We start from the raw sequence: 15,753 nt of genomic DNA, 5'->3' as shown, positions 1-15,753 counted from the left end.
ATTTGAAGAGTCTTCTTTCACTTTCAATCTAAGTCAGACTAATGTACTAAATTGTTGTAGTCCTTTTTATCAACGTTCTAGAAATAAAAGTTACATGTTGAAGAAAAGATCTTTGCTCTAAACAATAACCAATGAATAAGAAAAACAGGCATTGTATATTAAATAGTAAGGGTGTCATACATAACAATATCATACAGAATTTAATGGAAATAAGACAGACAAATCATTGACAGTTACTATCCAGCAAAGTCTGAAAATGCATTTTTTTTTATTAATGAAAACGCCATTAAGTATAGTTGCATGATAACATTGTATGCTGACAGATAAAGAGATAAAATCATGATGTACCTTCTTCACAACGGGTTCCTCTGTAGCCAAAAGGACATGTACATTCAAATGCATTTTCCAGGTCTGAGCATGATGCACCATTCTGACAAGGATTGCTTGCACACTCGAGGATATCTGTTTACATAGTGATACAAGAAAATCAATTAAGATGTGGATATAAAAAAGAAAGTTTGATTAATGTATCGGGATAGAACATTCTTATGTCAACAGTGACACTGCTCATGAAATTTATGAGCTGACTCATATGGAAACTGAAGTAAAATTACACAGATATATTTCATGTTGACAAAATTGTGAATGAAACCTCTATTGATACAGCTTCTTCAGTCCAAATGTGTCCTGGTCATTCTTGTAGTTTTGAGCAGGGGAGTCCTCTTCGAAATTATAATTAGAGAATTAATCTGCTGATAAGTTTACTCCTCTTATTTAGCATTGCAAAATACCTACCCCCCCTGCAAAAAACAAAATTATATGTAGAACACATACCTTGGGTACAGGTCACACCTTGCCATCCTGGAGCACAAATACATTCAAAACTTGCTAACCCATCAACACAGGTAGCACCGTTCTGACAAGGGTTGCAGGAACATTCCAAGATTTCTGTTCATGCAAGAGAAAAGGGATATTTATCACAGAAAATCAATAAAGCAAATCATTATTAATACCATGTATGTGTAAGACTGTTGAATGTTATAACAGCATCTCAGCTATTATGATGCCAAAATAACAAATTTATCAAGGTACACAATAAAAAATCGTCACAAAAACTTATTTGGGTAAGAAGAATAATTTTCCCATGGCATGAGCCTGACAAATGTCAATGGCAGGTAAACGAGGATGTGAATAAATCTCGATAGTCTATCATATATTGGTGATGGATATGCATGAAGTCTAAAATAACATAATTTTCTTTTTATAAACAACTAAATTGTAGCTTACCCATTGCACAAAGCTCCCCTTCCCATCCAGGAGCACATTGGCATTGGAATCCATTGAAGATATCGATGCAGGTAGCACCATTCAGACAAGGATTGCTCAGACATTCATCTGATTCTGTATGGATAATTGAAAAGAAAATGTCAAGGAATGTATAAGACCTAGAATTTGTGTTTTCTGTGACCAGGATGAACATATGAGGCTTTCAAGCTAATTAAAGCTTTGTAATTAGTTAAGACATTGAAGACATTCAAAAAATTCTAGTAATGATAATCTGTATCTCAAAGAAGTAAATCTTGTTTTCTCACCTAACTGGCAGTTGGTTCCATTCCAGCCTGCTGCACAATCGCATGCATATCCTCCAATCAAGTCAATACAAGTAGCTCCATTCTGACAAGGATCACTTGAGCATTCTTGATCTTCTAATTCACAGCGGGTACCTTCCCAGCCTATAGCACAATCACATCTGTATCCCCCGATTAGATCAACACAGGTCGCTCCATTCAAACAAGGATTGCTAGAACATTCCTCTATGTTAACCTCGCATAGTACACCAGTGAATCCTAGAGGGCACTGACAGGTGAATGATCCTATCAGGTCGATGCAGGTTGCATTATTTTGACATGGATTGCTGGAACATTCCTGGATATCTACCTCACAATTGGTACCATTCCATCCTGGAGCACAGATACATTCATACATGGCAATCAGGTCTACACAAGTAGCACCATTCATGCATGGGTCTCCCGCACACTCAAGAATCTCTGTAAAGAGAACAATGCACAACCATTACTTCTAAGCAAGAAACATCTTTATTAAATCTAATATTTTCATGTATGACATTTTACTTTTGACATCACGGCCCCGAATTCCATCAGATCTTTGTACCTCTAATATGCATACATGAACCAAGATTGAAGATGATCCCTTCAACTGATCCTCAATTATCCCGAGAACAAGACATTCTAATTTGTATCAGGACATCTAAGACCTTTAACATTTACCTCATGAACCAAAAATATAATCAGATTACCATCACTTCTATACACATGTATACATAAGTTTGGAGTTGCATTCTTAAATGGTTCTTAAGTGATCACAAGAATAAGATATTTTCTTAAATTATGATGACTTGTATGACCTTTGACGTCATGACTCCCAAATCTAAACAGATTATTTACCTTTCGATTTGCATAAACGAGTTAAAAAATATAATGCCTCTGCAAACCTCCTAGAGTAGAATAATCTACTTCATAATAAAGAAGTCTAAAAATAAATTTATCAAACATTTGTTCACATTATCAAAGCAAAAGTAATAATAATGAACATCACTTACCTATTTCACAGTTAGTTCCATTCCAGCCTGGGGCACATTGACATTCGTATTCACCAATTAGATCATTGCAAGATGCACCATTCAGACAAGGATCTGAAGAACATTCCATGATCTCAGTTTCACAGTGGGTTCCTGTCCATCCCGAAGTGCATTCACATTGATATCCTGGGATCAGATCTATGCAGCTTGCTCCATTAAGACAAGGGTTGCTCAGACATTCTAAGATCTCAATACCACAGAACTGACCAACCCAACCTTCTGGACACTGGCAACTGTATCCATCTACTTCATCAATGCAGCTAGCACCATTGACACACATATGTCCATCACAATCATTGATATTAAGCTCACAGTTGGTTCCATTCCATCCAGATGGGCACTGGCATTCATAGAAATCAATCGATTCAAGACACGTTGCACCATTTAGGCATGGAGTGCTGGCACATTCGTCAATGTCAACTTCACAGTTGGTACCATTGAAACCATTTTCACAGATACATTGGTATGCGTTGACCATATCAAAGCATTCAGCTCCGTTTTGACAAGGGTCGCTGCCGCATTCTAGAATTTCAGATTCACAGTTGATTCCTTCCCAGCCTGGTAAACACTGGCAATCATAACCAGCAATAAGATCTATGCATACTGCGCCATTCTGACATGGCATGCTTGCACACTCTTCAATCTCAACCTCACATAAGGTACCTGTCCAACCTGGTGAACATAGACAATCAAAGGCACCTATGAGGTCTACACAGGTTCCATTATTTTGACAGGGGTTACTGGAACATTCTTCAATGTCATCTTCACAGTGTACTCCTGTAAATCCCTCAGGACATTGACAGTCATATCCATTGATGTCTTCTAGACAAGTAGCACCATTTAGACAAGGATCGCTTGCACATTCTGCAATGTCTATCTCACAGTGTGTTCCATTCCATCCTTGAGGACACTGGCATTCATAAGAATCAAGTAAGTCGATGCAAGTTGAATTATTTTGACATGGGTCACTGGCACATTCTAAGATGTCATTTTCACAATGTAGACCCTCCCATCCAGTACTACAAAGACAGACATATCCAGCTACCAGATCAATGCAAGTTGCACCATTCATACAAGGATTGCCAGCGCATTCAATGATTTCTGAAAGAATGAAAGAAAATACAAAGTAGGACCACTCATCAATGACACTGCTTTCTTTCACATTTAGTTTAAAAATTAGCTTATGTTCGAAATAATTGTTTACACATTGACTATTCACTATTTTTTTTCATTTACCTCATTAATGCTTATTCAATAAATATCAGGAAAAAAGCCAGCACAATTTCTAATATAGCAATAGTGGCATTTCCAAAGCAAACATACTGTAAATGCTCCCATATTTGCAGTATATTGTATGACACCAACATTTCTGGTTGATTTTTAAGTAAGTGGCTATTTGAAATTATGGTATCATCAGCCACAATAATCACATAAAATATTGATAAAATACATGCAAAGTTGCCTTCTTATACATGAAAAAAATGTTTATCAATGCATCCACAATCCATATCTGTCAACAAATTAATGTCAGTCAAAATACCTTCTTCACAAAGCATTCCTGTGTAGCCTAAGGGACACACACATTCAAATCCATTCTCCATCTCATTACAAGTTGCTCCATTTTGACAAGGATCGCTCAAACACTCTTGTATATCTAAAGGGTAAATGAAATAGTAAATATATATATGAAGATCTACAATATATACTTTACTTCCTAAAAATGTATTAAAATAAATATAGATTCAAGACTATTGAGATGATAGTAATACTAATGCATGTGATTTGTATAGCAGCATTTCGATTTTGATTGGAGGAAAAAAGTCAAAATTTACATATTAAATCAGAATACATCAATTTTTACAATGTCATTAAAATTACTTTTACATATGATTTTAGGTCAGTCTACATATTATGCATTCTCAGGAAGAAATTTGTCCATCTTGCCTAAAATTAAATTTCTCTTCGGGATTTGAGAGACTGATCTTCAAATTCAATGACATATTCCTCATAATGTCATAAACAATGATAACCTCCATGAATTAAACACTTTTTGAATAAAGAACACACACATGCTTTTTTGTTATAGTGATAGTATATCACTTCTTATATTTTATGGTCATACATTACACAAAATGTATGACATAATGAACACACTCACCTTCTGTACATATCACTCCTTGCCAACCCGGGGGACAGATACACTGAAAACTTGCAAATAAATCAACACATGTTCCACCATTTCGACAGGGCATGATATCACACTCAACAATTTCTGCAACAAAGGAAACGATAAAAGACAATTTATTTAATATTTTAAAAAAATTACCTATAAGAAATTTTTAGGGTGAAAATATTTAAGTTGCCTTCAGGTTGTTTTTCCCACTATAAAGACCAACACACAACAGATTTGATTTGAAGAAAAAGCAAAGAATATAATGCAGTCAACATTTCTTAAAACATATTACAGTTGCAAAGTCAAATAATTTTGGTATCCTATGAAAATCATATAGATCAGGTTTTGGCATTAGATTTAAACAAACACTATTGTGTAGGTTCACATAAGTTCTTGTCAATGTCTTCACTTGACTTAAGCCTATGATTTCTGGCCACATTTCAAATTCAGTTCCATGGCTATCACTTACAGTAGGCCCATATACATACCCATTGCACACAGCTCTCCTTCCCACCCAGGAGCGCATCGGCATTGGAATCCGTTGAAGATATCAATGCAGGTAGCCCCATTCAGACAAGGATTGCTCAGACATTCATCTGATTCTGAAACGGCAAAATAAGTAATTGCATCTTAACAAGTGAAAAAATCTCAATCCTTCTTCCATAAGAATATATTAATTATCAGAAAGCTCAAGAATTGTAACTATATATATATATATACAACATACTCTTTCAAGATAAGAACAATACTGGCCAACAATATTTGCCACTCCTACATCCTTTATTTTCTGTTTAATACGAATTGATATGATGAATGCTCAACGTTTTGATGCAGCTGAGGTGGGCATTTGTGCCATTACAAACAAGTTTGTGAGTTTGCAAAGGCTAGGAATACATACTCACCTATATCACAGTTGGTTCCATTCCATCCTGTAGCACACTGGCATGCATATTCTCCAATCAAATCAATACAAGTAGCTCCATTCTGACAAGGATTACTGGAGCATTCTTCATCTTCTAATTCACAGTTGATACCCTCCCAGCCTACAGCACATTCACATCTGTATCCTCCGATCAGATCAACACAGGCTGCTCCATTCAAACAAGGATTGCTAGAACATTCCTCTATGTTAACCTCGCATAGTACACCAGTGAATCCTAGAGGGCACTGACAGCTGAATGATCCTATCAGATCAATGCAGGTTGCATTATTTTGACATGGATTGCTGGAACATTCCTGGATATCTACCTCACAATTGGTACCATTCCAACCCGGAGCACAGATACATTCATACATGGCAATCAGGTCAACACAGGTTGCACCATTCATGCATGGATCTCCGGCGCACTCAAGGATTTCTGTAGAGAAAATCAGGGCACATTAGCTGTAACTGTTAATTAAAGTTGTATTTGATTAATCAAAAAATATTTTCTGAGGTAATATCATGAATGTATTTGTTCTCATAATCAAACATTCCATCATTTCTAAATGACAAGTAACAATGATGAACAACACTTACCTATTTCACAGTTAGTTCCATTCCAGCCTGGGGCACACTGACATTCATATTCACCAATCAGATCAGTGCAGGTAGCACCATTCAGACAAGGATCTGAAGAACATTCCATGATCTCAGTTTCACAGTGTGTTCCTGTCCATCCAGTAGTGCATTCACATTGATATCCTGGGATCAGATCTATACAGTTTGCTCCATTAAGACAAGGGTTGCTCAGACATTCTAAGATCTCAATACCACAGAACTGACCAACCCAACCTTCTGGACACTGGCAACTGTATCCATCTACTTCATCAATGCAGGTAGCACCATTGACACACATATGGCCTATGCAGTCATCTATATTTATTTCACAGTGAGTTCCATTCCATCCCGGTTGGCAAACACACTGATATTCCGCAATGAGATCAACACAACTGGCACCATTTAGGCATGGATTACTTGAACATTCGATGACCTCAATCTCACAGAATGTTCCATTCCATCCTGGTGTACAGATACACTCAAAGCCGTTCACTAGGTCATTGCAGGTAGCACCATTTTCACAGGGACTGCTCTCACATTCATCGATTTCTGTAAACATGATTGATAAATGATAAATAAAACGTATCTCTTGGAACTGCCTTGATAGTAAAAGACCCAATATTATGCAGAAACTTATTCACATTTGTCAACATAATAATTTACATGCATTCAGAGAGGATTAAAACAATATGTCAGATATTTTTTATTCAAGGCCTAACATTGCCAAAATGATTGCCACAAAGTGCTGAAAAACTTACAGGTACTCTGAATATGTAAGATTGCTTTAGTGCATGTTACATTTTTTACATATATTACGAGAAACGTTTCTTCATTTTTAATATTACTGGTTGAATAGAATCTATATGATAAATAATCTAAATCTAATGAGATGTAAAACTAAATCTAATGGCAAATCTTTTAATCACTCCAGTGCAACTAATGGCATATGAATGAATTGAAAAAAATATGCATTAAAGATATACCTTTCATTTCAATCCTTAGATGATTAGTTATCAGTTTTAATCACACACGTGTATTAATATCATGAATCAAATTACAACACTGTGACACTCAACACAATTCACAGTTCAATAAACACATGAATGATTGCTTCAATGCATGAAAGGATTTGTCCATACACCAAGGCAGGTAAGTTATGAAGGGGATGTTTCACAAAGGTGTTGGCAAAATTATGCAAAAATTTACAAATGAATAAAAATATGAAGATGCAAAATATAAGCTTAAAGTTTAAGACTTGAAGAAAGTATGACAGTTTTTCCAATGATCTCATTTACATTTGAATTTATCTATCGTGGTTTACTGTTGTAGAAACCCACATGGTTTGCAAATTTCAAGCTATTTGTATGGTTGTAAGAAACTTTACGAAGAGCCTTATGACACAGTCATCAAGATTGTTAAATGAAACATACTTACATACAATTCAAAATACTGTTGCAGTTGGTTAGGAACGTGCTCTCAATTCACTATGCATGCTTTGTTACCAGCCGTCAGATATTAGGAGTTGCACACATAACATGCACATTAAAACTTACGAGCAAGAAAAGGCTGGTATACTGTTCAATAGAGCTGCATAAGTAGCTTGTACGGATATCAGAACATTAATGGCAAGAGAGAACTCAGCATTTGGATGCTGCTTGGAATAATATAAATGGATAGGAACGTGCTGTCAATTCACTACGCATGCTTTGTTACCAGCCGTCAGATATTAGGAGTTGCACACATAACATGCACATGAAAACTTACGAGCAAGAAAAAGCCGGTATACTGTTCAATAGAATTACATATGTAGCTTGTACGAATATCAGAACATTAATGGCAAGATAGAACTCAGCATTTAGATGCTGCTTGGAATAATATAAATGGATATGCATAGAGATTGACATTTATGTCATGAAATTTCAGTGCAGCATGCTTGATTGATTTCAAGGTCCTGTTTCATAAAGACTTGTGGTAATAATAACAAATGGACAGTTTCTATAACAAATTTACTATCAGCCAGTCAGATTGAAGAATATCAGTAGCTTTTAACTGTTCTTGCCAATTTTTTTTATCAAAACAAGTTTTATGAAAACAGGGCCCAGATATCGGTGGTATCTCTATCAAGAGTATATGAATATACAAGAGGCATATTATTGGTAAGACTTCAGCAGTGACCATAATATTATTGACTACCTAAACAGGTATACTTTTGCAAAGTCCACCATATTCCACGCCATTATACTTTTCCTCATGCAATGCAAACATAATAATAATTATAAATTAATATACATAGCGCAACTATGATGAGAATATACACTACTTGCATTAAGAATTTTAACTGTGCACCTAAATGACTTCTAAGGGCAGACAATATTCAGTCGATTATTGGTTAAAACGTAGATTATCGAATTACAGATATTCTGTTCATTTCAGCAGAAGAATAGGACATTCAACAAAAACACTTTGCAAACAAAAGACAATGCTCAGATAACAAAAATAGTTAGAGGATCATTTATTTACAAATAAACGTTTCGAAAATTAAAACAAAACATTCAACTGTGAAAATGCAGGTGTCATGTTAAGCAAATAAAGCAAATATTTTGAACATCTTTTTCACACGGAAACAAAACATAATACAAAGACAAAGGAATTGAAATGCATTAATGGATTATATATTAACAGATTAGAAATATACAATAGGCATCCAATACAACATCAAATTTAGCAAACTTCATATTCAATGGACCATAAAACATTTACTCAGGACCAAATGAAAAATCTTTGGTACCATAAAAAACGTTACTGTGCATGATCTGTTATGTCTCACATCATACAAAACCAAATAACTGCAAAACAAAATTAAAAAAAGCTCTTGGGGTGTGTGAAAATGTTGTGTGAAAGTGATAGAATTAAAGGTTAGGGTGGATTGTCAAATTGTGTGTATCAAAGATTTCAAACACATCTAGAGAATATCCCACTTACCTTCCAGACATGTAATTCCACTGTAGCCTGGTGCACAGACACACACATAACCATCAGTCAGATCCTCGCAGGTTGCACCATTCAAACAGGGATCACTAGAGCATTCAAGAATATCTTCAAATGAAACAAAGTATAGAAATTATTTAATTTATCGCTCCAATCATTCTATACAGGGTGTTTGGTAGACAAAAAGGGGAACCTTTATTTATCACCAAAGTTATTCACAACACCATAAGAATTATCTGTATAAAGCAATTTTCAATCAATCACACTCATTACACTTTGATTATTCATGTTTATTGTTTAAGGCAGATAGAATATCTAAGGAAGTCACCGAACTAGAAACTTGAGAAAAAATGGACATTGATAACATTTCTACAAAATATTGAAAAGGTTGATTTCCTTCCACAAAAAAATCATATGGTACTGCACTGAAGTAAATGTGGACCTAGCAGGCATTAATCTTTCGACAGAGTTGGAAGCAACCATTCTGCATCATTTCATAGAACTAACTGACTTCAGAAAAAGTGATCGTTAGGTAAGAAAAAACATGTATAATTATAATCATCATTATGAATCTACATTTAAAATTTCAGTTATGAATGGTCACCTGTTTCACAGTTGATTCCAGTCCATCCTGCAGGGCATCTACACTGATAGGATCCAATCAGATCAATACAGGTACCACCATTCTGACAAGGAATACTTTCACATTCCATAATTTCTGAAATGTGCAGATAATACAGAAATATTTGACTTTGTGCTCATATCATATATATCATAAAAAACAGCCAACTATCCCAACTTCCCCTTTAAACTCTAAATTTAAAGATAGGTCAAGAGATGATTTTATTCAACATAATATCCACCATCAGAACTCAACAACTATCAGACTGGTATAAAACTAGTCACTGTTTTGTCATTCCCAGCATTACAAAAATAATCAGCAACCTTGTTTAAATTAAGCCTCATTGATGAATTTTAGTATGGAACTAAATATTTATACCCCAGGAAATTACATCTATGAATGTAATATGAGCACCTAGAAATCAGCAATGGAAATTGGTAATATCATCTACTACATCATAAACTGACCTGATTCACAGTGTGTTCCCGTCCACCCAAGAACACATACACACTGATATCCATTGGTGAGATCAAGACAAGTTGCTCCATTCTGACAAGGGTCACTCGCACACTCTGGGATATCTACCATGAAACGATTGAAGCATACATTTATGATTCTTGTTCATGTTAATATGCAGAATGTTGGTACCATTGATGACTTCATGGACATGAAATCATAAGAGGTTCAAACTTTTATCAAAGATCTAGATTGCAATTGATTTTTACAATAAAATGATACATAAAATAAAATACAAACAACAATATGTAGCAAAAGTTAAAATGGCTTATATACAACCATACATAATCCATTACATCTGTAAATCATAATCTCTTTGAAAAAATTTAAACTTATAGTAACCAGTTATCTCATTATATATATGTAACTTATCAAGCCATTTATATAACAGTAATATGCAAACTTTATATAGCAGTTAATACATTTCTAAGCGCTGCAAAATATTGTCTTGTCTAAAATATGGTTACTCTGATCAGATACTCGAGCATTAAAGGAATTCTGTCCTACAAGGGAACCCATACACCGATTTCTGGATAGAGAGTGGCAAATGATATAAATGCCTTGCCAAAGGACACTTGTCAGTGCCATGGTGGAATATGAACCACGGACTTTGTGGACCTTATCCATTGAGCCAAATTACTTCTACACATAAAGATCACATATTAGTTTCTTACCAGTTTCACAGTGTGAGCCTGTCCAACCCAGTGGACATGTACACTGATAACCATCTACTTCATCCACACAGGTTGCACCATTCTGACAGGGATCACTACTGCATTCATCGATATCTAATGGACATAAGAATACAAGACTCTTACTGCCTATTTTGAAATCAAGTAATGAAAACAGCTAATAACTTGCATGGAATTCCAGAGTAATTAACAAAATACATACCAGTGCGAGACGTGCTATGATTCTCATATTTGTAATGAATTCTCTTTTTTCCATGCATTTAAAGAGTAATCACAAAATGCAAAATGAATATATCCTAAATGTAGTCAGCAAGTTTATTCTAAGGCAATCCTATGTTGTAAAATAATTATACATAAAGGGAAAATGCACGTCACTAGAAAATAATACATACTTGTTTGACAAAAGATGCCTTCAAAGCCAGGTTCACAGAAGCAGACATAGCCAGCAACAAGATCAATGCATGTAGCTCCATTCATGCAGTTCATTCTCTGGCATTCATCGATCTCTGTCTCACAGTTCGTACCAGTCCAGCCAAAGTCACAGATACACTGATAGCCACTACCATCATCAACACACGATGCACCGTTCAAGCATGGGTCCTGATCACAACTGATTGCAATCTGGCAGTTAACTCCATTAAAGCCCATTGGACACTCGCATAGCAAACCATCAGTGTAGTTATAGCATGTGGCCCCATTCTGGCAAGGGTTGAGCATGCAGACACTGGATTCTGTAGGAATGAACATGTATGGAATGTACAAACACCTATTAAAATAATTAATTAAAACATTGAACATTCATTTGGTAAATCTATCTATTCAAATCACACTTATATTCCTTGATGTTACAAGACCAGGGTCTTATATTTAAATCATGAGGATATATCACACCATTTATAAAAGAATAGCAATTCATTAAGAATTGACTGCACCTATTCATGGCACAGGGTTGTAAGGTCTATAAAATTCTCCGTGTTAGGTTTCAGCCCTGGTGGATCAAAGTCTAATACAGAATGAATAGGATAGCTCTTTACGTGAAAGTACATTACCTTGCTCACAAAGAGACCCTGAGAATCCAGGTGGACAGACACATACATAGCCTTGATTGACATCCATGCATGTAGCTCCATTAAGACAAGGGTCACTGGCACACTCTAGGATATCTGAAACATTAAGGAATCATCAATATATAACATTATATTTCTGAACTAATAAGTGCTGCAAAAGACTGCTAGACTTGATAAACCAATGATGATCCATGTATTTTATTGTGCAGATTTTTAAAAAAATCAAAATCAGGTTCAATCTGTGCACATTATAAAGAACATAGTATGACACATAGCAAGAAAAGAAACATATAACAATACAAAACCATTTCAGCAAGCCAACAATGTCACATAAAATAGGTAAATCTTTTACAGGCCTGTCATATCACTGGAAAGTGCAAGAGTTCATTGGTGCACCATGTACTTACCTTCATCACATGTTGTTCCAGTCCAGCCAGGAGGGCATGTGCATAGGAAGCTTGCAATGCCTTCAGTGCAGGTGGCTCCATTCTGACAAGGATCAGGGTTGCACTCATCAATGTCTGTAATAAAAAGGATTATATCAAGATCAACAGGAAAATAACCTATGAACCTCTAACTCAGAGCTTGATACCTCACTACATACAACAGTTTCGACAAATATAGGGGAAGGCCCCGCATAGGACCATGAAATACAAAGAATTTAGCATTCTCAATAAGGGAATACGCTAGATCAAGTTCACTATCAATTAAACCATCATACATTGCAACATAGAAGTGGAATTATGCATTAATTTTAGTAGCATGTTTTCCCTTGCAGAGATCAAAATTAACAAAATATAACAAATGTCTGGATGCTATATGAAACCTATTTAATTGCATTACCTGTTTCACAAAATGTGCCATTAAACCCAGGTTCGCAGAAACACAAGAAACCATTGAAGAATGGTTGACAGGTTGCTCCATTCTGGCATGGATTGCTCACGCATTCATTGGATTCTGGTTTTTAGAAAGAGTATATATATCAGTATTTATAAGTTGCGGTTTAAGTATGGAAAGCCAGTTGTTACATAGATCTATAACAGTAGAGGTTCAATGTATGAGCTCATTTGAATCTCAAACACTATTAACTGCCTTGGAAGGATAAGTATGGCAGTTGCCTTCAACAATAAAGAGAGCACAGTAAACAGAAGCATTCACTGTAAAAAATTTTAAACGTTTGGCTTCCCATAATTTTAGTACAGAGTAACAGGGTTAGACCATGGTCTAAGTTAAACCGACTTCAGAATACGGGCAATAGTGTTTTGTTTTGTCATTACATTTCAAGATATCCAGTTGTGTTATAAAATAAATGAATGGATTCATGTGGCTAAATGAAGCTATATTTTCTTCATGGATATACTGCAGTAATTATAAACATTAAAATAACAAAAAACAAGGAATTCTCATACAATTTTGCCCACAGGCCTATCATCTAGTGTTTAATTTGATTGTAGATACAAAATATACTCTTGTAGAAGTATATTCTAATATTTTCAATCTTCATTATATCATTTGGTTGTGTTTATGCCTGTGTTGTTAATTTGGAATTTTTCTGCTTATTTATACAGTGTAAATGTGTTTTGTTTAATAGTTTCTCCAATAATTAACTACTCTGATTCAGAAAGAATCTAATCTCTGTAATCTTGATTCTAATCAAGTATGGGCTCTACATCAAACATGTCAAGCCTTTCAGTAGATCCTTTCACTTATAATCATCACTATTCTATCCATTGCTATTGCACTATCTGTCATCCAGTGTTAGTATATACTTGCAAATATTGTCATGTTGTTGTGAATGTGGTATATGAATACATCAAATAAAAAAATTAGACGAAACATCTTACCTATCTCACAGTTTGTTCCATTCCACCCGTCAGCACAGATACATTCATATCCTCCAATTAGCTCTGCACAGGTTGCTCCATTCAGACAAGGGTCACTGCTACATTCAAGAATCTCTGATCGAGTACAAAAGGAAAATAGTAATTCATAGCAATCAGATCTCTTAAAACTGTCGTGGAATTGAGTAGGACATGGAAATAAATATTTGCTGGCGAATACAGAGAATCATGCATGTTAATAATAAGTTAACTCACATGAGAACCTCTGTTTTGTGTAATACACAGCATGTGAAAGTTTAAGCTAATACTAGTACATAGCAGAAGCAAATTTGTGTCAGTATAAGTCAAGATAAATGTGACAAAGATAAATCAACATAACAGTAAGGAAAATATACTGCAATTTACATTCTTAATAGCGATGATCTCATTCCATCAATAATTCTTTAAAAAAAGAGGATTTAGTTTAAATAATGTATTCAGAGATGTCTAAACACAATTGGGGGATTGTACTGTTTAGTGCTGTAATTGCAAAGTACAAGCAGACTTACGTATCATGCATCAAAGAAAGAAAAATAGACAAAAGTGAAGGTAAACTAAGGCATACCATTCTCACAGAGTGTACCATTCCATCCTTGGGGACATCGGCATTGAAAGCCAAGAGTTAGATCTTGGCATGTAGCTCCATTCAGGCAGGGATTACTAGCACACTCCAAGATGTCTAAAGCAGCACAGCAAATGGTGCAGAAAATTTTATCATGAAAGTGACAGGAGAGTATTATCAGATCAGAAGGTGGTGATTATGAAAATTCAAGATTTTAGTTTCAGAGAATAGGTGACAAGCGTCTTTGCTTCAGAAGCTATAATCAAACAATGAAATACACCACAGAGAGCAGAATCGAAGTGTACAGAAGAATAAACATTTGCTTCATAGGAAAAAGTGGTCATTCACTTATGTTTTGATAGAGGATAATTCCCTCTAGAGAAATACCAAGGGCATAGAGTTTCTGTCATGTCAGTGCTGAAATGAATCAATTTGCTACAACGACATAGACAAATTAAAAATAGCTTTATTGAAGTGAAATAGGCACATAAGTCATATTCTAAACAATGTCCATATAGCATGGACAATGCATATATTTTGGTTACTGCACAGAGTGATTATCCCTGTATCTGGGATGTTATATATCTCTGAAATAAAAGCATTGTGGAGGTGAAGAGTACAAAAGCAATCATGCAGGAATTCATAGCAAAGTTTTTTCTCAAGAGTGTTGAGCATCTAGAGAATTCCAAAAGCAGAGGGAGCAAGTGTATTATAAAGTGCACAGCAAAGGTGAAAATGTTAGGTCACCAACAGCAATAGAGCTCATATTAGACCTTCAAAATATTGCTGACTTACCCAACTCGCAGTTGGTACCGTTCCATCCTTCTGGGCATCTACATTCATACCCTGGTAGCAGATCAACACACGTAGCACCATTCTGGCAAGGCATGCTCATACACTCCATGATTTCTATTTGAATAAAACCATACCATGATGATTTTTTTCACTATCTTCTAAAACAGTATTGTCTCCGACTTATCAAATGTTTAAACTTAAAACTTTTCTAGTCTTGATCGATTACATTAATCAAATAACATTATGACATTTCATGATA

General features: G+C 35.2%; 1 protein-coding gene across 28 annotated transcripts in view; it reads right to left on the bottom strand.

The window, feature by feature from the left end:
• LOC121422500 overlaps positions 1 to 15,753 on the bottom strand; it is a 155,349-nt gene that overhangs the window by 67,014 nt on the left and 72,582 nt on the right. For 25 of the 28 annotated variants that reach the window (XM_041617618.1, XM_041617590.1, XM_041617592.1 and 22 more), the window contains 21 exons: positions 15,495 to 15,608; positions 14,703 to 14,816; positions 14,102 to 14,215; positions 13,101 to 13,214; positions 12,665 to 12,778; positions 12,240 to 12,353; positions 11,583 to 11,921; positions 11,173 to 11,286; positions 10,450 to 10,563; positions 9,965 to 10,078; positions 9,355 to 9,468; positions 6,352 to 6,921; positions 5,735 to 6,190; positions 5,321 to 5,434; positions 4,818 to 4,931; positions 4,200 to 4,313; positions 2,621 to 3,760; positions 1,593 to 2,048; positions 1,288 to 1,401; positions 835 to 948; positions 349 to 462 (listed from right to left, as the gene is read on the bottom strand). In XM_041617618.1, coding sequence (XP_041473552.1) covers positions 349 to 462; positions 835 to 948; positions 1,288 to 1,401; positions 1,593 to 2,048; positions 2,621 to 3,760; positions 4,200 to 4,313; positions 4,818 to 4,931; positions 5,321 to 5,434; positions 5,735 to 6,190; positions 6,352 to 6,921; positions 9,355 to 9,468; positions 9,965 to 10,078; positions 10,450 to 10,563; positions 11,173 to 11,286; positions 11,583 to 11,921; positions 12,240 to 12,353; positions 12,665 to 12,778; positions 13,101 to 13,214; positions 14,102 to 14,215; positions 14,703 to 14,816; positions 15,495 to 15,608 — 4,785 coding nt within the window. The remainder of the gene's footprint in view (positions 1 to 348; positions 463 to 834; positions 949 to 1,287; positions 1,402 to 1,592; positions 2,049 to 2,620; positions 3,761 to 4,199; positions 4,314 to 4,817; positions 4,932 to 5,320; positions 5,435 to 5,734; positions 6,191 to 6,351; positions 6,922 to 9,354; positions 9,469 to 9,964; positions 10,079 to 10,449; positions 10,564 to 11,172; positions 11,287 to 11,582; positions 11,922 to 12,239; positions 12,354 to 12,664; positions 12,779 to 13,100; positions 13,215 to 14,101; positions 14,216 to 14,702; positions 14,817 to 15,494; positions 15,609 to 15,753) is intronic. The other 3 variants (XM_041617594.1, XM_041617619.1, XM_041617620.1) reach the window with 3 other exon arrangements.

Source organism: Lytechinus variegatus, chromosome 10 (genome assembly GCF_018143015.1).
Source record: "Lytechinus variegatus isolate NC3 chromosome 10, Lvar_3.0, whole genome shotgun sequence".
NCBI lineage: Eukaryota > Metazoa > Echinodermata > Echinoidea > Temnopleuroida > Toxopneustidae > Lytechinus > Lytechinus variegatus.
This window is presented reverse-complemented; position numbering and strand designations above follow the sequence as displayed.